This window comes from Streptopelia decaocto (genome assembly GCF_964273445.1).
Source record: "Streptopelia decaocto genome assembly, chromosome: 7".
Lineage (NCBI taxonomy): Eukaryota > Metazoa > Chordata > Aves > Columbiformes > Columbidae > Streptopelia > Streptopelia decaocto.
In genome coordinates, this window is record NC_138661.1 from 1,670,481 (window position 1) to 1,698,468 (window position 27,988).

General features: G+C 45.8%; 1 protein-coding gene across 1 annotated transcript in view; it reads right to left on the reverse strand.

Moving 5' to 3' along the window:
• The window catches only part of MDGA2 (MAM domain containing glycosylphosphatidylinositol anchor 2), a gene marked incomplete at both ends in the record, with an annotated part of 293,058 nt that overhangs the window by 162,809 nt on the left and 102,261 nt on the right, over positions 1-27,988 (reverse strand). Inside the window, one exon of the mRNA XM_082058279.1 lies at positions 14,459-14,598. Coding sequence (XP_081914405.1) covers positions 14,459-14,598 — 140 coding nt within the window. The remainder of the gene's footprint in view (positions 1-14,458; positions 14,599-27,988) is intronic.

Sequence of the window (27,988 nt, forward strand, 5' to 3'; positions counted from 1 at the left end):
CATGCAAAGTTTTGTGGATGCGTAACTTTGTCTGCAGCAAATGCCAGCGCTACCCCATCCTGCACCCCGACAATAACCCCCGCACGCTTCTGGCCCACCTCTGCTCCAGCAAATTAAATCCACTTAACTGAACATCATAAAACGCCGCTTTAAATGGCTCTTTTTCCACTATATTATCTTCTGCAAATAGCACCGAGGTTATTGATTTCCCACAATGCAATATCGGTCCGTTTACTTAAACTAGTTCCCATTTTAGAAACTTCATAAAACGTAAGCTGGAAAAAAATCACGCTGGACTTCAAACAGCAGCGGCAGCAGAATTGGTGCATGAAGAGGCTCTGAGAAAAACCCCTTCTAAGTATTGAAAGCTGGTGACCACCCGGCTCTGCTTTTCCATTCGCACTGGACTTTATCAGCATTTCCTCCAGCACAGCCCGTGCTGCGTCCCTCTGAGACCTGGAGATGCGCACCTGCCTGATTTCCAGACATCTTTCTGAATTTAACTCTAAATCTCAGTGATCCAGCAACATCAGCTGCGCTTTATCTTCCTTCCCCAGGAGCCACCGCTCGGACACGCTGAATTACACCTCGCGGCCGCATTGAGCTAAAAAGGAGAGTGAGATGCTGAGATTTAACGCGTTCTCAGCCGCGATGACAAAGAACGGAGGTGACATTTGATTTTGCTTGGAGAGCTGGGAAGGGAGGAAAGAGGGAGAAAAAGGGAAAAGAGAGGAAACATTGACAAGGGAGAGTTGGCAGCTCGGCTGAGACGGCAGCTGGGGATGAAACGTTACCAACAGGACTTGGGGCCAGGAGAGATCAGCAGCTGCTGAGCACAAGTCACACATACTGCGTCAAGCCCAAATAACAAAATTAAAGAACAAAAAATCAGAAGCATACACTGAAATTATCCAAACTGCATTTTTTTTTTGTCTTTCAAAATACAACATATAATTGTGTTGTGTAACCAGGAGTCACAAACTATTAAACACCACAGTGACGTGAAGCCCAGGGGGTCTTAACTGATTCCAAACAGAGAATATTCATTCATACGGACTAAATCTATCCGTATCTTGTTACTAAAGTCATCAGATTCAACCTTTTTCCTCAGGCAATCCCAAAACACCAGAGACTGGTGGACAATTAAGCACATCATGTAATACCTGTATGGTCCAAGTGCTGGACAGGAGATGGGACAAGGGACATCCGGGCTCAGCCAGGATGGAAAATCCTGGTTATTTCTTGAAAGTGCCAGTGACACCAAACCCCACCTTTGTAGGCACTTTTTTGTTTCTGTGTACACTCTATTTTCTTTGCTTCAGAGGATGAAGTGGCCAAGTCTCCTTTGGACAGCAAGTAAGTCTAGAACAATACTAAACAACACTGGAGATGGTCTGAGTCTCTTCGGCCCTGCAGAGCTGAGAAAGGTTCTGCAAGACCTTTGCTCAGAGAAAAGAAACTGAGCCTATCTTTGAATCCTACTGACTCAGACGTTTTAGCTTATTTCCAATTCAGAACCCAACCAGAAGAAAATTTACCCAAAAACACCCCTCCCGTGATCACAAATAGCATCATTCATGTCTTGTTGAGCTTTCCTGGCACACCTTTAAATGACTCCCACGAGTGCCAAGGAAAGGGATCCGGGCACAGTTCCCATATGAAGAACTGCAAATAGACATTAAAAAAACCACCCAAACCAAACCTGGTTCAGCTTGCAACTAGAAATAACAGGTTAGGATTACGGGAGCAGACTTGTAAAGGCTAAGGAAATCATGGCATTATTAAGCAACAGAGAACAGAGATGATTTCCAAAGGGAAATGAAGATAGCTTCAAATGATGGAATGTATAAAACTTGAAAAGTTGATAGCACAGGGAAAAGGGACTACAGCCACTAACTCAGCACTGCCCATACACAGTGATGATCCATCCCCAAATGCTCCTCTGCACCGGGGAGTTTCCTGAGGCTCTGGACATCTCACCACGTTTCTGCTGTACATGATTTAACCCATTTTTGCAGTGGGAAAGGCTGTGCAAGGCAAGCTGGTGTGTCCGGAGAAAGTGCATTGCAGGGCTCGTGATGAGGCTTTAATGAGCTTGGTCTTCATGTATTACGGTTGCACTGTTGCATTGAAATAGGAACAAACATACCAGCTTTGAGCTTTCTCTTTCTTGGATATTAAGAACCCACAAACACAACACAATTACCACAATCCAATGAACCACCAAAACCAGAAAAACCATTGCCAGACAAACACAGCTACAGCTTTTTGCTTTAAGATCCACTTTCCTTTTACAAGGAGACTACGGAACAGAAGCAGCAGCTGAACTCGACTTCAGCTCCCCAGAATTGACACGACCAGGTCATCTCCAACCATGCACTTGGTTGGCTCTTGGAGTTGTCAGCCTAAAGGGTTCTTTGGTTTTTATTGTCATTTCACTTTCTTTGGCTGTTGTGCAAATTTCCTTGATTTTACAAGAGATTTTTAGTTAATTATGTATTTACCTAGTTAGCATAATTGTCTTCAATTATGTAATTAGTGTTCATATGTGGAATCATTTGAACATATGATTAGATATAATTACACCATTAAAACGTGCAAGTCATAAATATCTTTATCATTTTGATTGATAGACACACAAGGAGGGGAAAAATAAAAATTGCACTTGTTATTTTTATCTCCTGGAGCCTGAAATGTGCCAGAGAAAGAGGATCCAGCCTATAATGTTGCTATAAGTATTTATAAGGACCTATCAAGACTGTGCCAACTTGTACCTTTGAAGCAGAGGTAGAATGAGTCAAACTACTCAAAACTAAAGTGCAAAGAGTCACCCGGTGTAACGAGATTTTTACGTACAAAGAAGAAAAAACACACTAATAAGAATAATCTGGGCAATACTTGTTGTTTAGAGTCTAAACATTCAATTGCCCTTATGAAGAATAACGGCCCACTCAGAAGAATGTAATTCAGAACAAAACACGCAAGTTGTTCCTGCTCGTTCTGATGGAGGATGCTGCTGCACCCTAAAAAGGGGTTTTAAAGCTCCTTGTACTTTTTATAGCTACCTCTACAACAACCAATGTACCTGTACTTGTCCGAAAAGTCACATTTTTTAGTTCTGTTCAGCTTTATTTCTGCAGCTGTAGTACAGTGCCAGAACAAATAATTGCCATGTACCAAATGAATTAGTACAGAGACAGCTGAGTCTTCTTTTTAATTGCTTTTGGTTGGGAAGGCAAACATTTACACGTAGATTAGTTAAGCTATTTAAAGCTCAACTTCTCCTCGTCAAGTTCAGATTTCTTGCTTTTTCTAACACACAGAACAGTTATCAAAACCAACCAAACAAAAAATAAAGCCCCACATGTGCCTAAGCTGACTCCAAAAGCTTGGGGGGTGGAGGGAGAAGCCCAACACAACAATAGAACAAGATCTCTTCAGCACCTCTTGGGAATAAACCACAGAGCAGCCCTCAGCAAAAGGCACCTGGTTTTTCCAGCCCAAAAACTCACTCGTGCCCTGCAAAGCATCCAGAGAACAACGACAGGAGGGTTGTTTCCACGGTCTGACCAGAAACAACCCAACTTGTTCAAACTCTGTCACCATCAGACACCGCAGATGCACGAGGTTTGTGAGTAGCATTTATTTCTTCAAAATGCAAAAGCAACCATCTGGCCCCTCAGTTCCAGCAGGACAGGGAACTGCTGCAGAGAGTCCAGCGCAGCCACCAAGATGCTGCAGGGAGTGGAGCATCTCCCGTGTGAGGAAAGGCTGAGGGAGCTGGGGCTCTGGAGCTGGACAAGAGGACACTGAGGGGGGACTCATTCCTGGGGATCAAGATGGAAAGGGGGAGTGTCAGGAGGATGGAGCCAGGCTCTTCTGGGTGACAACCAATGGTAAGACAACGAGCAATGGTTTCAACCTGGAACACAAGAGGTTCCACTTAAATTTGAGAAAAAACTTGTTGGGGGTGAGGGTGTCAGAGCCTGGCCCAGGCTGCCCAGGGGGGTTGTGGAGTCTCCTTCTGTGCAGACATTCCAACCCGCCTGGACACCTTCCTGTGTAACCTCATCTGGGTGTTCCTGCTCCATGGGGGGATTGCACTGGATGAGCTTTCCAGGGCCCTTCCAACCCCTGGCATCCTGGGACTCTGTGAAGGACCTGCCTCAGGAGATGAGGGTTTTGCTCCTGTTCCTCAGGTGCCATCAAGGCATTGCTGTCACAGCTCTGTCTTCAAGACCAAGCAGATACATAGACCACAAGACAGTAACTTCACTGCACAGAGAATCATGGTGTTGTAGCACCATCTTCCCTCTGCTCCCTGAATTTAGTGGGATATAATAAGGCAGCTTGGAAGAACTACCAAGTCTCTGATGTTCAACGACTGAACTGTCAGTCATGGAAGCTCATGCTGGTGTTACAGAAACCTCCACGTGAAGGGCATCAGCTCTAGATACAAACTGTGGAGTGAAGTGTAGAAGGCACCAGCATCAAGTTTGCAGTCAGAGTCACTTTGGTTGGAAGAGACCCTCAAGATCATTGAGTTCAATCATTAACCTACCCCTGGCACTGCCCCATGTCCCTGAGAACCTCATCTCTGTCCAACCCTCCAGGGATGGTGACTCCAGCACTGCCCTGGGCAGCCTGTTCCAACACCTGACAAACTTCTCCATGAAGAAATTGTTTGCAATATCCAATCTGAACCTTCTCCGGCACAACTTGAGGCCACTTCCTATCATGCTATTGCATGTTACTTGGGAGAAAAGACCAACACCCTCCACACCTTCTCAGAAGCACTAATGTATGTTTGGACTTTTGGATCTAACTTATATCATTTTTGGAGAAGAACACAAAAGAACAGCAAAATGAATGTGGTTTCCAACCAAGAACCCTAGGAAAAGAAATATGAGGAGCTCACCGCTCTGAGGTTTTATTGGCAGATGTAGGAAAACATCTTTCACTATGTACACAGCAACAGGAACGGTTCCCTATTCTGCTCCATGAAAAGCACCTTCAAGTGTTTCTTTGGGAGATGCCTTTCCACAGACCAGCTACCAGAACGTCCTTCTGCTTCAGCCCCAGCAGATCTGCACGTGCTGCATGTTTCCCTGCGTTATTAAATAATCTCTTCACTCATTAAATACATTATTTTTCAGCAAGACCTCACAGCAACAGACCTCATCCCCAAACCACGCACCCCCTTTTTTATTATGAGACCAGCACGTTCATCAGCGATGGGAAATAAAGCCACTTCTGCAGCCTTTCAGTCACTGTCCTACCTTTTAACAACCACCAGAACAAATGAAAAACAAAAGCTGACAACAGACAGACAGAAATCAAAGACCAGAGAGCACAGATTGGGAAAATGCAGAGGAAGGGGAGAAGATGGATACAATCTGTTCAGAGATGCATCCATATTTCAGAAAGTGAGACAATATTGCTGTTTTCCTTCCGATGATGGGAGATCCGTGCTCTGCGTTCATCGGAAACTTTCTGTAAGGGATTTCTGGCAGCTTTTAAGCTTCCACAAGGGTCAATATGAGGCTGCTACGGTAAAAATCACCACCCTGGATGTCATTCCCAGCTCCGCGTGATCCTCTGATAGTCTCATTTTGGTGATTGCTGATGCTTTCGCAGGCCAAGGCTCAACATTCTCCAACGGAGAGACTGTGACAAACACACACTTCGCTTGCCCCGATGCTGCGTTTATCGTGATTTAAGTCGACCTCTTTCCCCACCACTTTGAGCCCATTTTAGAAACCTGCAAACGTTTTCCTTGCCAAGAGGCAGCAGCCTCCTGGAACCAGGAGAGTCAGCAAGATACGACTGCTCGGATTATTCTGAATAAAGCAACTGAAGAATTCCATTATTTTTTAATTAGCTTGCAAAGTATGTGTCTCCTAATCCAGCTTCCTGCAGGCGATGGGCTCAATTATCATCACATGGCTTTACGCTTCTTTCAGTGACACATTCACAACACGTTCCATGGGACCACGTGCTGTTTGCAGCATATGATGGTGGTACCATAGCAATATGGTGTTGTTCAAGACAATATTATGTTTCAATAGTTACAGAGGGAACACAATTGTTGCCACCCTAAGGATGAAAGCCCCAGGAAGGTCACCAGCCATCCTGATGGCCCCAACCATAGCATCCAGCTCAGGGTCATGGTGAAAACCTGCATCCCAAGGGGATGATGGACGCGAAGGATGCTGGACCTTCCTCGTTACTGCTGCCCAAAAAGTTCTGTGCTCCACAAAGAAGAGGCTACAACTGCCACTAAACCAGGACAACTCCACAACACCCTTTTATTAATTACAATTTAAGTGTGAGGTTTTAGGATTAGACTGCCGCTAGGCAAGGACTCCATGTCCAATAGAGCTTTTGGGGGTGGTTTGTGTTTTCTCCTGGTTCGCTTTTTGGAAGTCTAAAGTCTTATAACCTTCACCATCAATTCTATCATCAACAGAAATGGCTGGGTCTCAGCATCCCCAGACATCCTCCTTCCTCACTGCTTTTACCACCTCTGCCTGTTCTTCCTTCAAAGCTCCCACAGTCATCCTCAGGAAAGCCCTTCCTCCCACAGCTGAGCCTATGCAAGATTTACCACTGAGAAAAGATATATATTTATTAACAATATCAATAAATGAGGTCCAGAAGCAAGCAAAGGCACCTTTTCAAACACCCATGGTCCATCAGGATATCACCAAGCACTGCAAAACCCCGATCCATGAGCATTTGGAGGTGACAGGCGGTGGATTTGTATTAATTAATTGGTATTAATACCATTCAGTGCTTCACTCATCTCCTTCCAGCTCCAGCAAACGAGCTCCTCGCCAAGCAGCGCGGTATCTCCATCAACAGACACGTGTAACTGCGGCACCTTATAGAAACACCTTCGGTATTTAAAATGCATACCACCTTAATTACTCAGTGTGATTAGCGGAGCCTTCTCTAACGTTTCAGAACAGAATCCCACCTTCACCTTACTACAGTGCACAAAGAATTAACATTTGCCGGCACTCCGTCTATTAAAATACAAAAAGCATTTTGCATAAACAAACAAAAAACCCCACCCGTGATGTTCTCTTTGAAGCACAAAAGGCTGCTCTGGAGTAAAGCGAGTGCTACATTTTCTATTTTAATTGATAGGGATTCTTATTAACTGCTGATGTGGCCAAAGGAAGCGATTTGTGGGAGGGGGGGTTCCTTACACGGGAACAGCTGTTCTCCTACCGCATTCTGCACAGCCTTATTACAATAATTGTGTTCTTGTTAGGAAAATTGATGATGATTCCATATGACACTCCTCAGTTCATGGGAAGACTTTACAAATGTTCAGTGAACACCTGACAAAATCCAGCCTGACTCATGACTAAATTAGCCTGCATTTTATGCTGGAAAAAACCCTGCGTAAGTGTTTGACTCAATAAAGCTCACATTTAGCTACAAAAGTCGCGTGTTCCCATCGTCGTTCAGCATTAAAAGAAATCCGTAATTAAACTTTACATGCCATTTTTGCTGTTGAGGCTGTGAGCAGCTCAGATCTGTTCTTCTTAAAGAACGGCACCTCAATTCACAGCTCTGCTGAGTCCTGCAGATGCAGCACAGAATCCCAGAGTGTCAGGGGTTGGCAGGGCCCTGGAAAGCTCATCCAGTGCAATCCCCCCATGGAGCAGGAACACCCAGATGAGGTTACACAGGAAGGTGTCCAGGCGGGTTGGAATGTCTGCACAGAAGGAGACTCCACAACCCCCCTGGGCAGCCTGGGCCAGGCTCTGCCACCCTCACCCCAACAAGTTTCTTCTCCTCTTCCAGTGGAACCTCCTGTGTTCCAGTTTGCACCCATTACCCCTTGTCCTACCATTGGTCGTCATCAGTGCTCACGACCACCCTCCCCCTGCTCTGAGAAGAGAAATAAGCGTTAAACGTGGGGAAAAAAAAAAAAAAGAATCTACAGGTCAGAAATCACAACGAGGGGCAGTATTGACAGACAAACAAGCAAGAGAGTCCTGAAGTTGCACCAGGATTCTTGGAACCGAGACATTGGCGCATCTGGGCACACCACAAACTGAGACCACAAGCACAGATTCACAGGATGGTTTGGGTTGAAAGGACCTTCAAAAGCCCATCCAGTGCCCCCCCTGCCATGAGCAGGGACATCTTCACCAGCTCAGGGTGCTCAGAGCCCGTCCAGCCTGGCCTGGGATGTCTCCAGGGATGGTTCAGCCACCACCTCTCTGGCCAACCTGGGCCAGGCTCTCACCACCCTCAGGGCAACAATTCCTTCCTCCAAGGAATGCAGAATAAGCTCCATCCCTCCATAGGCTGTGCAGGAGAGCCTCACTAGTCTAACTAAAAGTCACCTTCCCCTTATGCCCAGACAGCAAATGGCTTTGCAGAATTTTGTTCAAAGATCCAAACCGAGGGGTTGTATTTGGTATTTGCCCACCCACCATTAGCTTCACCTGAACATGGATATGGCAGTTTAAAAACTTCACCAAGGAAAATTAGTTTCTATGGCAACTAATGGCACATTTAATAGATCAAGTGATGAGTGCTGTGTGTAAGAATGCTGCAAATTATGAATTGTGGTGATATATCAAATGCTACACAATCATTGCACAGATAACATAATGCAATGATATACTGGGGTGCTCAGAGCCTTCTGTATAATTATGAGTGTGGATAAGTTTTGGGGAACAACAGCATGTGTTTGTAATTCTGTTCTGCAATAATTACTGTAGCCTTACATTATTCTCCCCAAAAGCCTCATTGATACCGATTAGACCTTAACAAATCGTAAAACAAAGTTTCCAAACAGTTTCCAGTTTGAAAGCGCAACCACCGCTCTGAACACATGAGTTTCCCCATCTCCCGCCTGTAACCGATCACAAGCAGGATTTTGCGGCGTGTGGTGAGAGGCCAGTGAATCTGAAGACACGTTTTCAAAGGGAGGCCCCTATAGAGCAGCGTCACTTCAACACGACTCGGAGCAGATCACAAGGCAGCACATACGAGTCATCAGCCTGTTGCAGAACTACATCGATTGATCAAAAAGTTAAAAGCAACGCTCCGAAAGACAAAAAGGCATAAACGTGCACTTTGGTAAAGCGCGCAGGAGCACTGCCATGAAAGAGAAAATAAAACAAACCCATCCGTTTCTCCTCCTAGAGGTAGAAAGGAAAAGAGATGGAGACTGTGCTGGTAAGAGCAGTTCTGCAGAGCAGGAGGCTGCAGCAGAGCATCGGCGTGCTCTCCTCTCCTTGGGGCTGGTCCACGGGATGGTGGGGCTTGAGGAGAAAGGTTCTTAGGCTGCCAGAACACATAGAGGAGCCTCTGGAGCCTCCCTGAGGACCATCTCCCCTTGCAGCAATGGCATCACCTCAACTCGCTGTCACCTCCCTAAGGCACAGAGCCACCACGCTCCTTTAGGCCAACAAGAAGGCAATGACCGGACAAACATCAGACAAGTCCTGATGTCCTCTATGGTCAAAGGGCTCAGCTTGGTCCTTCTGTAGGCTCAGCTTCTTGAGCTGCCCCATCTGGCTGAGACTGCAGAAGGACCCAGAGGAGAAACATTCACAGGAGATTTTCCTCTACTAACCATTAGATACTTGGCTTTTGAGCTGCCTCTCCATGGTTCTGGAGACCTACTGTGAGCTCACAATCAGGAAAGCAGGCGACTGCAGCTAATTAGCCCCCAAAACAAGAACAAAATTCTTTGTGGAGTCCATGATTTTAAAGAGAATTTAATTTTGCAGCTGTAATTAACTGCAGCTCCAAACCCCCAGCTATTAAGGTGCTCAATTACCAAACTCGGTGTGTAAATCAAGAGAAGAACTTCCCGCTTTAGCATTCGCACCCGCTCTTAAATGCTATTCCCAAAATTGAAGGCTTGTAAACAGTACTACCACAGTTTCACTTTAAGGACACTAAATAAAGCTAATTACTAACACCAGCCTTATGGATTTAAGGATCTTTTCCCTTGAGTGCTGCTCCCAGCCCTCAGCGGGCAGGAGCAGAAGCCCCGTTAACCAACCAGCACAAGGTTTGTGGAGTTTGAAACCCCAAACTGAGCTCTCATCTCCAGGCAACGGGGACCACGCAGGTGTCGACCTGGCAGCCTGTGTTTAGCTTTAATGGCATCACTTGTGATGGCCAAAGCAACAACCATTTTTCTGCCCACTCTTGACTTGGGGGTCAGAAATACAGCGAACATCAATGGGGGATTTTATCTATGTCTAGGGAGAGTTGCCAACTTCTTACAGCATTTACAAAAAGGACTTTCTGTGTATGCCAATAATTGAAAAAAGTTTGAGAGACACATGCAACTTGAATAATATTCTTAGAATAGATACATAATTACATATTTTATAAACTCACTTCCCAGGGTCTGATAAAATAGCATTTTGAAAATAATTTCCATAAAATTTGCAAACCAAATATAATAACCTTCTGTGCGAAAATCGGTAAAAAATTGAAGTACTGAAAATGCTGGCAATTACTACCAAATGTGGATGGGTCTCTTGCAGAAAAGAAGAAAGATAAAACTCTATTTTCACCACCTCCATCTGGAAGAATAGGAAGAATACTGCCAATACTTCCCCTCAAACCCACCTCACATTGAAGGTCGTCTGAACTTGGGAAACCAACAACAATATATTACCGAGTTCAATACAGAAATTCTGCACATAAAAAACAAATACTATCAGTCTTTAAAATGCCCAATTATTGGCGGGTCAGAATAATTCTCAGACAGCTGGAAACATCAAGCGCCATCCTGCTGATCTCACACCACCCTGAGCTGCTTCACCTCCATCGATGCTTTTCCCCAGCAGCTCCATTGACCACAGCAACGCCGAGGTTGGTGAGATCCATGGCGTTCTTGTTTAAGAGAAGCCCAATTTCATGGGCAACAAGTCATAGAATCATTTTGGTTGGAACAGACCCTAATGATCATCAAGTCCAACCATAACCTCACTCCAGCACTAAACCATGTCCCTAAGTCCAAAGGGCTGTGGCTCCCACAGTTACGTGTCAAAGTTTAAATACAGTAACGCAAAAAGTTATGCTGTCTTATGGTGTCTTAGCCTTTTTTTTTTTTAACTTTCTGGAGCTTTAAAATTGAATGGAAATTTAATAGGAAGGTGATGAAAGGGCTGATGTTCAAAAACAGCCTGGCCAAGCCTCCTGTATTTCACTCTGCAATCACCCGCCTGAGACCACCACAACCATCCCCCCATTCTCAGGCAATTAATCTGTAAAAAATATGCCGAGTCTCGGAGAGCTGTAACATGACAGCGAGCGTGAGAGAGCAGACCGAGCTGCGGCTGGCACGGAAAATCTATAAACAGGTGAAATGAAGAGAAATCAATTTTCCAGCCTGAACCCCAGATGAGAAAAAATGGATATTTTTATTAAAAGAAAAAAAAAGCAGCAGATACGTGGTTGGGTTCTTGTTAAGACATTTTGGTTTAAGAGGGTTATTTTTTAATCAGCAGCATCATGAGCTTTGTTACTCAGCAGCATCATGAGCCCTGTTACTGATTGAGCTGGCAGCTTTCAGAGCTGGCCCACAGCACCTCCTGCGGATGACAACAGCCCCGCTCGCTGGAAAGCTGTTCCGGGCAGGTTTGAGGAAAAGCTGGGATTTGGGCTGCACCAAAGCTCACAGGCTGCGGGTCGGCTTTGCTGGAGCAGATGGAGGAGATGGTTTGAGGAAGAAATCTTCTCTTCTATGAGGTAAGACTGAGAGAGTTGGGGTGTTCAGCCTGGAGAAGCTCCAGGGAGACCTTATTGTGGCCTTTCTGGACTTAAAAGGAGCCCATGAGAAAGATGCAGACAGACTTTTTAGCAGGACCAGTTATGACATGGACATGGGGTGATGGTTTTAAACTAAAGGAGGGAGATTCAGGCTGGACATGAGGAAGGAATTGTTGTCCCTGAGGGTGGTGAGAGCCTGGCCCAGGTTGGCCAGAGAGGTGGTGGCTGAACCATCCCTGAGACATCCCAGGCCAGGCTGGACGGGGTCTGAGCAACCTGAGCTGGTGAAGATGTCCCTGTCATGGCAGGGGGGGCACTGGATGAGTTTTGAAGGTCCCTGCAACACAAGCCATTCTATGATTCCAAGGAAGCTCACTGGAAGTATCAGTTTCAGTCTACCTGCTCTTTTCCACCTGCACACGAATGTGTATTTACTTCCACTCAAACATACTGCACACCAAAAACTGCTCCATCTAGAGCCAGCTGCTTTGGGGCTTAAAATGATGTTCAATAAGCCCAGATAAGAAAATGTCAGGAAGGCAGAATGAACCCAACGTTACTAACAGGCACTGAGAGACAGGGACTTGTTTCAGAGGTGGGTGGAAGAGGCAGCCAGCCCAGGGCAGATCCCATCTCCACCACATTGAACAGCACCTTGTGCCACAGCAAATCTGCTAACAGATCCTGCTTCAACCAGTGCTTTGTTAAAACAGCATTATAATAAGTTTGTGAACATGGTGTGTATCAACTCAGAGTCTCTCACTTGGCTCTTCCAACAAGGAGCCACCAGCATCGTCCCCTTATCTCCCCAGCAACGTTCCATGAGCCACCAACCTCCTGTCGAAGCAAAGAGGACAACCAGCCACAGGAGAGAGCACAATAGCAAGGCAATAAATAGTTTTCATACCTCGCGAGGCACTGAATACTAAACTTCATAAGAACAGCAGTGATTTTAAGATATCACTGTTCTCATTTGGGGTGTTATCAAAACATCTAGACACTTGGCTAGGTTTTGTGGGGTTTTTTTGTTCTTCTTCACCTGGCAAAGAACAGACAGAGATCACTTAATTTAAAAGAAAAATGGCTCATTTTATAATCTGGCTTTAATGTGCGATTGCAGCTGAGAGAGTGCAACTGTGTGCAGTTAAAGCAGAGCTTTCTAAGGCAGAGCCTGACCTGTGCCTTCCCTGGAGACAGCACAGGTTAAACTTCAGCTTCTTTATTCTTAAATCTTCTAATTAAATTGGAAACAGCTACAGAACAAATAGCAGAGAATGGGCAAATCTTTCCTTCCTGGGAGGAACATCACTTGTCTGCAGACCTGAGGTCTCCGGTGACTCCCCTTTCCCCATCTCCCATCGCAGATCCCTGCACTTCACAGCTCCCGCCTGTCCTATGTGATTGTATGAGGGAGATGTTTAATTCACCACCTTGCTAAGAAAACCCTTGTGAGGTTTTCTAGCAGTCAGAATCTCATACAAATATCCACACTGTGAAACGTGGGGATCTCAGGTCTTTACAGACGTGTCGTCAGCTCTCAGTACTCAACTTGTTGGCCAACAGAGCAAGATGAGAGGAGACAGCAGAAGACAAAGTGGCAGTGGCCACTTCGAGGCAACAGAGAGCGAAGAAGAGATGGAAAGGGAAAAGCAGGGCAGAGGGGGAATAAAGCACCATGTTTGCACAAGTCTTATATGGTCCTGACCTAAAATAACCTGTTAATGGGGCACCCTGGGCAAGGGGGGATGGTGATGAGGGGACAGAGCAGGGCAGCCGTAGTGCAGATTGACAAGATTTTTTTGCTCTGAAGTTGATGCTGTATGATAGTTAGGCCTAGGAAAATGGTAACTTATTTCTGGTTAACTTGTGTTTTCTGCAGGGCTGCAGTTCTGTGGTTCCAATGACATCCAAGACCCAGGTGCACACTGAGACTCCCCGAGCCCTCATGTGCCCCTCTCCAGCCCTTCACTCTGGTGTGGAATGTTTCCTCCAGCTGTCCCTGTCCTCGCAGTAGTTTTCCTTTCCCTTCTACCAACCCCCATGGATCTCAAACATCCACATCAGGACACCACATTACAGTACAATACAGGACAAGGGGCAATGGGTACAAACTCAAATGCAGGAGGTTCCACTGAAATATGAGAAGAAACTTCTTCCCGGTGAGGGTGGCAGAGCCTGGCCCAGGCTGCCCAGGGAGGTTGTGGAGTCTCCTTCTGTGCAGACATTCCAACCCGCCTGGACACCTTCCTGTGTAACCTCATCTGGGTGTTCCTGCTCCATGGGGGATTGCACTGGATGAGCTTTCCAGGGCCCTTCAACCCCTCACATTCTGGGATTCCGTGATTTGTCTATTTTAATCACAGAATCATTTCATCTGGAAGAGACCCTCAGGATCATCAAGTCCAACCATAACCTAACCCTAGCACTAAACCATGTCCCTAAGAACCTCGTCTAAACACCTTTTAAACATCACCGGGGATACGATGTACCTAGCCAGCCATTCATAAAAAGCCATGAACTTTTCTATCATTGATGTTTCTTCTGTAACATCCCAATATAAAACCAGCAGCTGGGCAAATCCCCCCACCTGGAGCCTGTTGCATTGATCTCTACCACCCCGCACCAGTCTCGTCCTTAGCAGAACGTGAAACCAACCTGCAGGGGGACAGGGGTGACAGGGACGGGGACTCACCTGTGGCCGAGGGTGGCCGGTGACCAGGCAGGTCAGCTCCAGCGTCTCGCCCTCGCGGATGGTGTACACCCTCTCCGAGTAGCGCTCCTCCTCGATGTTGCAGGCCAGGCCCGAGTGCACGATCCGCACCGTGGGGGGCGCTGCAAGACCCAGAGACAGAAACCAGGTGAGCACCTGCACCCCAGGGCCACCCCGACCCACGTCCACCCCGACCCACGTCCACCCCCACGCACCCCGAGCTGGCATTTCCACCATTTCCACTCTATTTCTCACTCAGCACACATTTGGCGCCAGAAGAGATTACCACCCTATTTATTAACACCTGGCAATCCCCTGAATGAAACCTTTGCAAACTCATTTGCATTGCAGTTATTTTTGTTTCCATTTCCAAATGAACTCTGCATTATTGTTTTTTTTTTTATTATTATATATATTTCTAAATGTATCACACTACTTATGCAAATGAAAAGTCTTAATTAAACTATTAAAATTAAGCAGGAGAAGCAGTGGGACCGATGCTACTTCCTCTCAAAGTCGATACCAAAATCCTGCTGCTGTCACGGTGGGATCAGGAGTTGGAGCAGAGGTTAAGTTCAAGCAGAACACTTACTTTAATTTTCTTGTATGTGCAACCTGAACTACAGGACTTTACGCTGTTTTACATGTTGTAGATGCAGGAAAAGCACAATGTCATTGCTAATAACCACATGTACAAATTACAGCTGTTCCAACAAGTCTCCAAAGCACGTTGCTGGCTTTACACTTCTCTTTATTTCTGAACCATAAGAAAGGTGATTTCCAGTCCTACCACCAAATAAAGTAACAAACTAAATATAAGAGATAAAATGTCATTTTGGTGAGTTTTCAAGACACAATAATTCACCTTTTCTTCTCAAAAGTGCACTGCCCTGGTTCAGGAGGAGTGAACATGTCTTAGAGTCCTCACTGAACTCTTAAATCACAAGCAGAACAATTATAGCTGAGCCCAATAGGACTCAAAGCCATTGAGTCCCACCCCTGCCATGAGCAGGGACATCGTCACCAGCTCAGGTTGCCCAGCTCAGCCTGGCCTGGGATGTCTCCAGGGATGGTTCAGCCACCACCTCTCTGGCCAACCTGGGCCAGGCTCTCACCACCCTCAGGGACAACAATTCCTTCCTCGTGTCCAGCCCAAGTTGCCCTGACAGTGTCAGGTCAACTAAACGAACAGGAAGAAAGTAATTATTTTAGGCTATAATGACTAAGTCCGATATTCCCGGCTACTTTGCATTGCCCGCGTTCGTCTCAGTCTACTATATTTAGTTCATTTTTCAATGCGCTTGGCCTAGCTCAACCTCTTCAGCAAGTGTTTAAGAGAGCTGTCCTTGGCAGAGCCTCTCTGCAGAGCACCGGCAGAAGAACAGATGTTTCCTGCATTACTGGTGTGCTCACAAGCCTAAGGGTACAAGGTGACACAGGTCACATTTAGCCAGACAAGCTCAACCACCTGCCTCCCTACACAGAAGCTGCCTCAGCTTTGCTTTCCTGCTGCTCAGGAGACCTGTTTGACAGCCCCAGCAGCCTCCCCATGCACAGCCGGTGCTTTGCAAGGTTAAAAATGCTATTTATTGCTTAGAAGAAACAAATCTAACCTATCCTTCTTCCCTTGGTACCATGGCTCCAGGTTGCTCTTCCCGTGGAGCTCTGTGCCATGACTGGGGCTTCCAGCATCTCCCACAGTATAAATAATAAACCACGGGAACGCTACAGCGGAGCCACGGAGCAGAAAGGTAAAATAAGGTTCAGCACAGATCAGGAGGCTTACGATAAAATCAGAAGAGTCAGCAACATTATGCCAACATCCTGCTGCCTTTTAAATCCGTATTACATTAATATTACATTTACATTCATATTATATTCATATAACTTCAAATTACATTTGAAATGTCCTTCATTTTAGTGTCTATGCCGCTACTCTGTATCCATTAGGTTTGGGAAGGCAGTACAGAAAAGAAAAAATACTCCCCTGTGTATTATTATGGCCAAAAAACACCGTTTTAAGAGGAGATTAAACCAATAAAGGAAAATAAAAAATATTCTTACTTCTTTAAGTTTTAAAGTTTTATGGTCTGGAAGACATTGCAGAATTATGAAATGTCACCTCCCTCTGTACCGCAGGAATATTCATTACAGCTGCTTCTAAAATACGCCTCCAAGGATTTACTACGTTAAAGTAATATATATCTGGCATTTATTTGGTTTGCGGCATTTGAGAAGAACACGTCTCGTGATTATACACGGTGAATATTACACGGAAGGATCCGTCGCAGCAACGCGCACACGCAAAAAGCCGCAGCCACGAAAGCCAGAACAACCCCGCCTGCTTACGCTGCAAAGAGAAGGTGTATGGTGTCGAGATTCCTTCTTGCAAATGAAACACGGTGCCAGCCTGACCTTCCACCACATCCCCCGACATCCCGACGCTCCGCGGGTCCCCTTGGTTGGCTGCTCTTCTCCAGCAATTCCCATTTATTTCCCTTCTCCGCCTCCTGCACACTCGTAGGCACCTACACAAGCAATTGGGTTTCAACTTGCAACAAGCTCCCCAGTCTAATAAAAGTCATAAAAATTTCTGCGAAGGCAAAATCAGAAATGCCCAAAGTGGAATATGTATGCAGGCACCTAGACACACTTAATGAAAAAGCCCAAGTACAAACCAGACGCTGTGATGAAGGGAAACATGCAGAATAAATTTCATTTTCTAACGCAGTGCAGGAGTGTAGAAAACGGTGCTTTTTCCAAACCAAGCTGCTCACCCAGCAAATGCAATAACCAAGTGAGTTGGGACAGTGCTCAGAAAGAGACGCTGTACCACTTGGTGTTTCTGTACCTCTGGTGCAAATAAAAGGCCTTGGACAACAGGAATGCTCCTGTCTGACCTTTTATTTAATGTGTTGGCAGCTCCTTTGACCTTAATCACAACATTTACCATAACGTATTTTTATATAAAAAAAAAATTCTCAACTTCTGTATTCTTATTAATAAACAATCACTCTGACTCTTATTGGAAAGGGTTTTAGACGATGTGATTGCACTGTTCCCTAACTGCTCGACAAAGTATTTATTCATGATATCTAAATTAATCTCTAAAGTTTCTAGGGCACAAAATCTGTGTTTATGTGTGACTTTGACATCGCCAAATTAAAGAGACCAATGAATAAATGGTTGTTTTGATGAGGGTTGAACATCCGCAAGGAGCATCGTCAGCTGCCAGTGACAGCTGGAAAGCGAAGCCCTTCTCTTCTCCTCCTCCTTCCTTCACCTTTTGGTACATTTTAATTTGTTCGGGATCTACACGCTTGGACTTGTGTGCAGACGCAGAACAACAAAAATTGCACAAAACCTTGTGCTTCACCAGCACAAAATGGGGTCCGTGCCGCCTTCAGATGAGATCCCGCAACGAGCAGGAGAGAGGAGTGCGGCGGCTCAGGAGATGCAAGCGACCGCTTTATTACTTCAAATCACTTTAAAATAAGAAAGGAGTCCTTAAAAGAGACAAGGATCTCAGCCCACATTCACATCTGAAGAGTTTTCATGAGGTTTCCCCATCCTCCTCTCAACTCGAGCATACCCACTATGTCACAAAGAGACCACATGCCATAAATCATACATTTTTAATATCTGCCCAGCAGGAGGAACAATAAACAGCAGTGTAATGAGTTGTAAGGGGAGGGGGGGGGAAATAAATCTATCTGTTCCTAGAAACAGCATTACAGTTCCCTTAACTCAATAGATACTCTGCTGATAAGCTTTGTAGTGTCAAAATTAGGTCAGGCTGTGACAGGAAGCAGCAGTGTGATTTAATTAGCTCGGTGCCTTCTTCTGTTAGTGTTATCAATCACGGAGCCTTCCCAGTTGAAGTCATAGAGATATTGGGTGAAGATTGGGCAAAAATCAGTCCAAAGAGGAAAAAAAGTTGACTCCATCCTTCTCTTGGTGGTCACGTCAGGGCTGGCTCAGAAGAGGTGACTACACAATAGATGCTACTATGTGCATAACAAATGTACTCATCATAGAATGTAATACTAAATAATACTGATAAACAGGAACCTTTTAAAGTCTCCCTGCTATCACTTATTGCTTCTCTCTCTACCTCAGTGGAGCCATCAGAGTCCTCACTGCAATAACCATCTCTGCAGGAGCAAAGGGCTCCCAACGCAGCTGCCGTTGTGGGTCACGATCGCCTGGCTCCGCAAAGGCAAAGAATTAAGAATCATTTCCTCTGCGCTTTGCAGGAATTCAACTCCTGACTTACCTCTTGCTCTTTCTTTCCCCATCAAAAGGGCAGCTAATTCAATTGGAGGAGACAGACCGCTCTTCTCCACGGATGGCTGAGATTACAGATGTCGGTTGCCAAGTTATTCCCCCAAAAGAAATGGGAGGACAACATGGGTAACTCCAGCCAGTGCTGCACATGGGACACAGAGCAACAGGCAACCTCAGACATCAAAACTGGATTGTCTGGGGTATCAGCACTGAGAAAATATCCCTCTGGTCCAGGGTTTCCTGACAGCATCTCTGAGAAGGTGTTTCTTTGGGCTTTGTTTTGTTTTTAAACTGGGTCCTGGCTGCAAGTCAAAAGAACATCATAGAGACACAGTGCCCTGTAATTCTTGCTTCTGCTTGACACCCTTAAACTGGCAATTAAAGCTTAGCACAGCACTCATATTCTCCCACACCACAGAAAGCGCATGTTCTGCCCTTTCTGTACTGAAATAGTGGCCCATGCACACGGTACTTCTAAATTTCCCAGTGACACCGTCATGACTTGTTGGTTAGTTCACAACACGCCAGGTTGATACATCCTTTGCAGACAAACATGGAATTTTGCCAGGATCGCACCCATTTGGGGGGGAATCGTAAAGACAAGTGTAGAAGGAAACCTTCCTACACTGCACCTTCCTCCCGGAACTGCTCTTGGAGCAGTTTGCAACCCACAGACTGCAGACAGTGGGTTCACCGAATCGTCTAAAATAAGAAAAGAAACCGTCTACAAGTGGTAGGCTTCATTGAAGCAACGCTTTGTTGTTCCTGGCTTCACAAAACAGATGATTTTGCCAGACCTGTTTCAACAGGATTATAGTCTAGCAGTAAACATGTCTTACTTTTTTGGCTGTTTAGAGTGTACAGTAATATGTTGGCTTTCCCCCACTTAAAATAGTAGAGACATGAAAAAAATCACACACATTAAAAATCACCCTCAAAATGAATCCTGAATTCTTAACCGTTACTCCCATTCACGCACTTGGATAGAACATCTTTCAGAAATGGGTTTTAACCAAGAAGCCTCCGGTAGGACAGTTTGCGACAACCAGCACCAAGGAGATGGGTTCAGCCTTCAAGAAACTACACATATCTAATATCTAATGCTACAGAAATTAGCTGCAGGTCCCAGCACAACATAGCAAGGTCATGTCCCTCTTAGGAAATCTGAAGCTTCACTAAAGCTGAGATTGTGATAGATCACGTACATGGGAAGGAAGGAGTCAAAACCCAGGGCAGGAGCTCTAGGCAGGCACCAGACCCAGTTGCCAACTCCGAACCTTCTCCCCACAGTCCATGGAGTTTCCCCATCCCACTGTAACAACCGAAGCCTCATTTGCTGTGAGTACAAGCTGGAGGAGAATGAGCCCGTCTCCACCTGCCAAGCACAGCAGCAAATGAAGCAAGGTCCATTAAGATTCACTCCGAGGTGCAGAGGCACCTGTACCTGTGAATTCGGCGGTGCCACTATCACACTCCACCTCACTCAAACCCACGCTGAGGTCCACGTCACAGCACATCCGCAACAGGGCACGTGCTGATGAACCAATGGAGTGCAACCAAGAAGAACAAGGTTGGGGCTGGAATCTATGTAACATTAAAACACCTTTCCCCAGGCCTGTTCTTCAACATAACACTAGGATGTAGTGAACCAAAAATCACTGTCTGCTCCATAGACCTGTTTATACCTCCAGGATCCATGAGGGGTTTGGATGACTTTAGGTGGAAAAGCTCCACACTCCAGCATCCCTGGAGCTCACTAAGCGGCTGGAGCCCATCCCATCCCAGCCTGACATCATGAAGCACAGCTTGGCAGCACCAGCACTTGGAAGAATGATACCCAGCAATGCATGCCCAGCCAGGCCTCACCGGGAGGACTACAGCTGTGCTCCACCACCTGCAGATGGGCCATGGCCATCTCATGAGGACAAAGATGGAAATGTTTAAATGGTGCAGAGCATTGCTTAAACTCAAAGGAACTGGACCATGCTTGTATGGGAGCTGCTGGGTGAGCTCTGGGAGAACACACAGCCCAGAAGGGTTGGCTGGAAGGAATACTAAAACCATTTAGGATGGAAAAGACCTTTCAGATCAATGAGTCCAACTATTAACCTAATACTACCAAATCCATCACTACCACATGTCCCTGAGAACCTCATGTCCGTCTGTCCAACCCTCCAGGGCTGGTGACTCCAGCACTGCCCTGGGCAGCCTGTTCCAATGCCCCACAGCCCTTCGGGGAAGAAATTGTTCCTAAATCCAACCTCAACCTCCCTGGCACAACTTGAGGCCGTTTCCTCTTGTGCTATGATTAACCACAGTCAGCCTTCACCACACATCCAGCCCTCGGCCTCATCTGAAGGCCCCACACAATCTTTAATTTCTCCTCAGCACAGGCAAAAGCAACAAAAATACAGTTTGAGGGCGTCCCGAAGCAGGAGGATGTGCTGTGGGTGCCACAAAACCCACGCGACTGCCAGCAACGGGGATCACGTTGTTCTGAAAAGAGCCCGTGCTTGTTTGGCTCGGCAATGATAGTTCCATTAAATGCCGTACAAGCCTCAGAAAGGATTTCATTTTAGCTTGCTGACTGAAAAAAAAAAAAAAACGACAGTTTAATATTAAAGAGGAATTTTAAAATACATAACCTTACATGAATGCAAATGAAAAAAGTGCTGCTTTATAGTGTTAAGCAAGAATAAACAGCTTTTTAAACGCCAATTTACATTTCTTGTGAGATAGCACAAATCTGTCCCAGTGAGCAGCAACTATCAAGAAAACAAACCTCCTTTCAAGGAAGAAAAATGATTTCTTGAATTAGAATTGTGTTTTCTGTACTTCACTGTCTCACACCCAGTTTTTGCATCTTTGTTTTGAAATACCGAGTGTAGGAGTAACTGCTGAATGACTGGAATCTCTTCCATTATATAAAGCTAGGAACCAATTACACTGGGGTTTACAAATTCCAGGCACTATCAGAACTTGTGCAATTCCTTTTGGCTTCAGTAGGAAAAGACGAACACAGTTTAGAAACAAAACAAAGTGCCCAGCAGCTCCTCTGCTCGGCCTCCGTAAGCTACAGCTTAACACCAGCCTGCCCAGAGTAACCAGGATTAACCGCGCAAGTTCTTACAGCTTGTGACACATTAGCTCAGCCCTAAAAACCAAGGAACAAATAATATATATATTTTTGGGAATGGATTTGTTTGAAGCAACTGCCTGAATTAAATAATAGATTTGTGCAAGAAGTTGGGCAGGTTCTTGTGGCTGAGCCCAATCCTCCCGCTCCCTGGAGAGGTGGAACTCTCTTGATGCTCCATGAGGAGAGAGGAACCAGAAGATGAGGTTTAAATTGGCCCAGTTTCCAATGGTTTGTCTTCCAGGGAGAGGGTCTGTAACGGCTCACGCTCCCACTGAAGCTCTGCGGACACTGTGCAATTTAAAACACCTCTGTCATTCAGTCCTGTCCTCTCACCTTTGGGATTTGTTGATGTCTAGTAGGAAATGACCCCACATGGCCATTTTTCTCCTGGAAGTACCCTTAGGAAACTCCCTTGTGTTCAACCATCTCTCTCCACAAGACCTGGCAGCTGAGCAGACTTTGAGGCTTCTCCATCCAGTGTCCTCCAAACCGGGCCGACCCTTTTGACATTACTTGGGATTTGGATTGACAGACAAACCAGCAGAAGCAGAAACCACCTCCCCATACAACTCATTTCCTTGGGAAGCCCAACTCATTACTTGGTATCGATGTGCCATTGACCACACAACTTGCCTTCGGAGTTAAGCCAGCTGTCAGCACTTCTGTGATTTATTCCAATAGGCATCAATGAATGATCAACAAATCAATAAAAATTAATGATGAAAATTATTAAACGCCCCCCTTAGTACTCAGGCAACGTTAGGTTGTGTGTTATTGTTTCTACGATTTCCCAATCCCTTTCCAGTGGCTGATGACATCTCCAGTTTTATTAACAGAGTGCAATTAGCCGTTAAGTTTCATTACAGAGTTGCTCCTTTTGTACAAAGTTTCTTTAAACCTGTTAAAGCATTTAGGGAAAAAGATGAGGATACTCCTTGCAGCTTCTCTATTGCCAATAATACCCTCTGGCATATTTTACTGTGAATCCACTAGAGGTCTCAGCAGTGCAAAGGCAAAATGCCCCAAGTGTGTGCCAGTCAAATACATCAACCTGCTCATCTAACCCATATTGTACCCTGCAAACAAACCTACTGACCCAGTGCTGATGCAGGACTCTGTGTCACCGAAAACTCTGGCCTAAAAATGGTTTAGGTTCCTTGCAAAAGGCATTTGGGGGCAAAGAGGGGGCAATTCAATTCAAACTGACTTTCGAATGCAAAACATAGTGATTAACCTTATGCTTCATCAGATTACTCATTTTTCTTTCCCTTCAGGAACTCCACCAAAATGTTGTTCAATTTTTAACGGGAACTTGAAACATTTGCAGCAGATAAGTAATGAATAAGCAGCATCTGCCCGCAGGGATTCGTGGGCAGCCACTGAGGCACAGGGACGCGGTGACAGGGCAAGTCCCCTCTGAGGACACCAGCACCGCGAGAGCCACAGATTCCTGTCCACATCCCCATCCTGGTCACTGGTCTTTCCATCAAAATACAGAAGATATCTGTGTTGTTATGAAAATATAAAGAGACATTATCCCCATCGAATAATTTGCAGCATCAAGTACCAATTGGCATTTCCATGTGAAACAGGTTCTGGTGACAGCGAAGGTATTTCCAAGGACATTTCCCTCCTTGCATCTATCACAAAGTGTATTTGCAGGTGAGCGAGGCCTTGGTTTGAAGATTTTAATGGTTCTTTTTGCATATTTCCCCAGGCAAAGCAAGAAACTCCTTGTTGCAGAACCAACTTCAATCAATGGAAGAACTTCACAGAATAAATACGAAGCCAGAGCAGTTGAATTCTTGATGGTTGAGCTTTGGGGACCGTATCCTCAGCCAGAGTAATTCAGCAGCATCCAAGCAGCTTCACTTTGATTTCCAGCAGCTGACAATCTTGCCCTTATACTGTGCTGTGATCTCCGAAAATAAAATGCTTGAGAAATAACAGATGAAAGTGGAAAAAAAGCATAAGCAGATTTCTTCAAAACTATTAGATTATTGGCTCTTTAAATGCACTCCTAATTAGTGTGTCATAAGCTGTCCTTAATACATTTCTCAGCACAGCAAACTCTGTCAGATTATACAGACTCCCAGAATTTGAAATTAATTGGAAGAGCTAAAAATAGCTCTCAATAATGAAAATATCCACATATGCTTTATAATGTTTGTAATAAAAATAATGATTGCATAAATTCTTTTCCCCAACCTCAAAAAACAAGAATATGGCCACCTAATATCCTCGTTATCTAGGTCCTCATAAGTCACAAAAGTGTTTGATAGTTTTAAATTAAAGCTGATTTTATAAGTGTCTGTTTAATATTAAGAGCAAGATCCAAAAGGCTTAACATGTCACCACACGGACACGCGAGCACCTAATCTACACGGAGGAGGACGTAGGCGCAGAAAAAGGTTTAAGCCATTGCCCAAGGAACGGAGGCTTTGATCAAACTGTACAGAAAAACAACACATCAAAGGCAGCACTAATTCCCCTTGGTGTGAGCTGCTGCCATGGTGGCACCACGGGGGACAACCCGGGAGCTCCTGCTGCAGCACCGGGGCTGCCCTGCTTGGGTTGGTGAACCTCCCAGCCTTGCAGCGCCCCGGGATGGGTCGTTCCTTGGATGGAAAAAGCCACACAGAGGAAAAACAGCACCATGAGAGGGGTTTTTCTGGGTTCTGTTTCCCTCTGGAGCAACGCCAAGTGTCTCTCTTGCTGCAGAGGACAGGGATGGTCCTCAATAAAAACCAGGGACTTCCATAGCCCAACTCTTCTTCGGTAGCCAAGACCATCTTGTACTGCAAGTCTGGGCACCCTGACTGAATAGTCAAGAAAACAAGATGTTTTCCTCCATTCTTCTGCTAGAACTTGGCAAAACCAAACCCCTGTACTGACTGTGCAGCTCCGAATCCTAAACATTCACCAGATGGTTCTTCATCGACTGAACCCAAAATGGAAATGAAGCGGCAGGAAAGGGAAAAGTAGCAGGTTGCTTGGTCTGCATGACTGAAGTTCACTGCCCACACACGCTGGTGGTTCATCCTCATGAGCTTCATCCCACCCCGTGTCAACACACGGATGGAGGCTCAACAGGGCTGCTCTGGGCTACGGGGACCAGCCTGACACGAGCCAACTTTGCTGCTTTCCAACAGAAAACCAATTTGGAAGCTGCCCACGTAAGCAGAGAAGATCCAAGTGTTCTGCTGACAGAGGCTGAGACCAAAAAGAAAAGGCCTTTTCGGCCTAATTTGAATGAAATTTGCGCTGAAAATATTCAGCCACATCAATATTTAATTTAGCAAAATTCTCCACCAATATTAATGGCAAAAATCAAGCCGCGTACATTTTCGTTTTCTTAAAGGAAAAAAGATTTCTCGACCATTTTATTTGCACACGCACAGCAGGGGATGAAGGAACTGTTTAGAATTACTGTAAGGGTCAAACAATATAGTATAAGCTCTTTTAAATTATCTAGTAATAAAGGACTTGCTCTTTTGTGATTTACAATAAGAATAAATGCCAACAGAGTAAAAACTGGCATAAACAGGAAGAAAATACAGCCTTGTATATGTAGTATAACTGTCAGGATAAATTCTCCCTTCACCTGCACATTTACATCAGGTTCCAGGGAGGTCTCAGCCTATAGGAACAGGATGCTCAGCTTTCTCCCCTCTTTGGGGCTTCACAGGTTCATTTAGATTATAAATTGCACAGTGAACTCATACTTTTGCTGGTATTCACACTAGATTCTAGCTCCTGGCTTTTGCTAAGCATATTCCAGATCCCAGCTGGGATGTGCCATCTGAGTGATGCAAAAAGATGCTCATATCTCCCTCCCGAGTCCTCCGCTCCCCACCTGCCCTGCACAATTCCCACCTCCCCCTGTCCCACAGGGCACCTGGAGACGCAGGTTCCCCCATTTCCAGCCAAAACACCCCATGTGTCCCTGCAAGAGGTGGCCGCAAAGTCCTCCAGCGACTAGAAGTGAGCAGCAACTTAAAACCGGAGCCACCGAGCGTAGAGCAGGATGATGGATGATGCCACAGGACCTTCTTGCTCTGGGATCACAGCCCAGGGTGAGCCAGGAACTGCTCACTTGTCGTGTGCTGAGAGGAGGGAAGGTGCAAACATACCTAAAAACCTGCCCAAGCCATAATGGAGCATTCGCTGCCAGGCTGAGACTTCTGCTTCACAGCTTTTGTGAAGCTTGGGTAAAAGCTTGGAAAAAATGTTCCATATTCCAACAAGACCATTAAGCGGATGGGAGGAAGGAGAAGGGGAGGGACGAGACAGTGATTTTTAAGCTCTGTCAAGCATCTGTGCAGCTACAACCATTCTTCAATAGTTTATCTGAAGGCAATTCTGAATCTATTAAGCTAAACCAAATGAAGTTATTCTTAAACAAACAAACAAAAAAATTGTCCAGACTGACACCTGCTGTTCAAAAAGCAACTCATATTCCAGAAGATGTATTTCTGATGCAGCAATTTTCTCGATCACCTAATAGTGTTGCATAAGAGAGATTTCCAAGCTCATACAAGCAATGCCTAGGAAATTCAGATGATGAAACCAACCAAAACTGAGGTGCTGATGGAGGAGCAGCTGTCTCCGCAGGCTCCACGAGATCCATGAGCCCTTCACTCGGAAGGAATAATCTTTCCATGGACTTCTACCTGGGGCATCTTAACCAGGTCTCTCTATATTAAAAGGCAGCATTGATCCTCTAAGCAACACGATTTAATGCAATGAACAAACACGATCCCAACATATTTTTGCCTGTGTTTCATCCCAGAAGGAAAACCTTCCTGACTTTTACAATAAAGATGCCACTGAAAAGCTCTCAGAAAGAAGATCATCATCCATTGAACTACTGATGTCACCCCTTGAGCATCCTGGCTGGCAAGGAGAGGCAGGGATGCTGTCCCAGCACAGCTGTAGCATGGGCAGCATCCCTGCCAGGAAGCATCCACAACACACACAGCACCTCATCCCACTCCCATCGCCAGCAACACGAAGGATTCTGGGTCCTGGGTTTACCACCACAGAGCCCACCAGCTGCCATCTGCGGTGGAGCATTTTGGGTGGGATAAAATTTAATGAAATATAATCAAGAGAAAGTGTAGAGTCTTGAATCTGGGCAGGAACAGCCCCAGGTTCCAGTATAAGATGGGGAATGACCTGTTGGAGAGCAGTGTAGGGGAAAGGGAGCTGGGGGTCCTGGGGACAGCAGGGTGACCATGAGCCAGCACTGGGCCCTTGTGGCCAGGAAGCCAATGGTACCCGGGCTGGGTTAGAAGGGGGTGGTCAGTGGGTCAGAGAGGTTCTCCTGCCCCTCTGCTCTGCCCTGGGGAGACCACACCTGGAATCTTGTGTCCAGTTGTGGCCCCTCAGCTCCAGCAGGACAGGGAACTGCTGGAGAGAGTCCAGCGCAGCCACCAAGATGCTGCAGGGAGTGGAGCATCTCCCGTGTGAGGAAAGGCTGAGGGAGCTGGGGCTCTGGAGCTGGACAAGAGGAGACTGAGGGGGGACTCATTCATGGGATCAATATGGAAAGGGGGAGTGTCAGGAGGATGGAGCCAGGCTCTTCTGGTGACAACCAGTGACAGGACAAGGGGCAATGGGTGCAAACTGGAACACAGGAGGTTCCACTTAAATTTGAGAAGAAACTTGTTGGGGGTGAGGGTGGCAGAGCCTGGCCCAGGCTGCCCAGGGGGTTGTGGAGTCTCCTTCTGTGCAGACATTCCAACCCGCCTGGACACCTTCCTGTGGAACCTCAGCTGGGTGTTCCTGCTCCATGGGGGGATTGCACTGGATGAGCTTTCCAGGGCCCTTCAACCCCTCACATTCTGGGATTCTGTGATCCTTCCAGTGGCCATGGGATCAAAGCTTTGCAGAAGCAAAGCCACATCTATGTAGGTTCCTTATAGTTTTTGTGTGTTATTTTTCCTCAAGCATCACAATGTGTTCAGGGCTGGATCCTACTCTCATGGGCAAGTGCCTCCTGATTTCAGCCAGAGCAAGACACAGATTTTCACAGCACCATTTAGTTCCCAAGCTGCACAAATGTGTGAACATCATGTCAACCT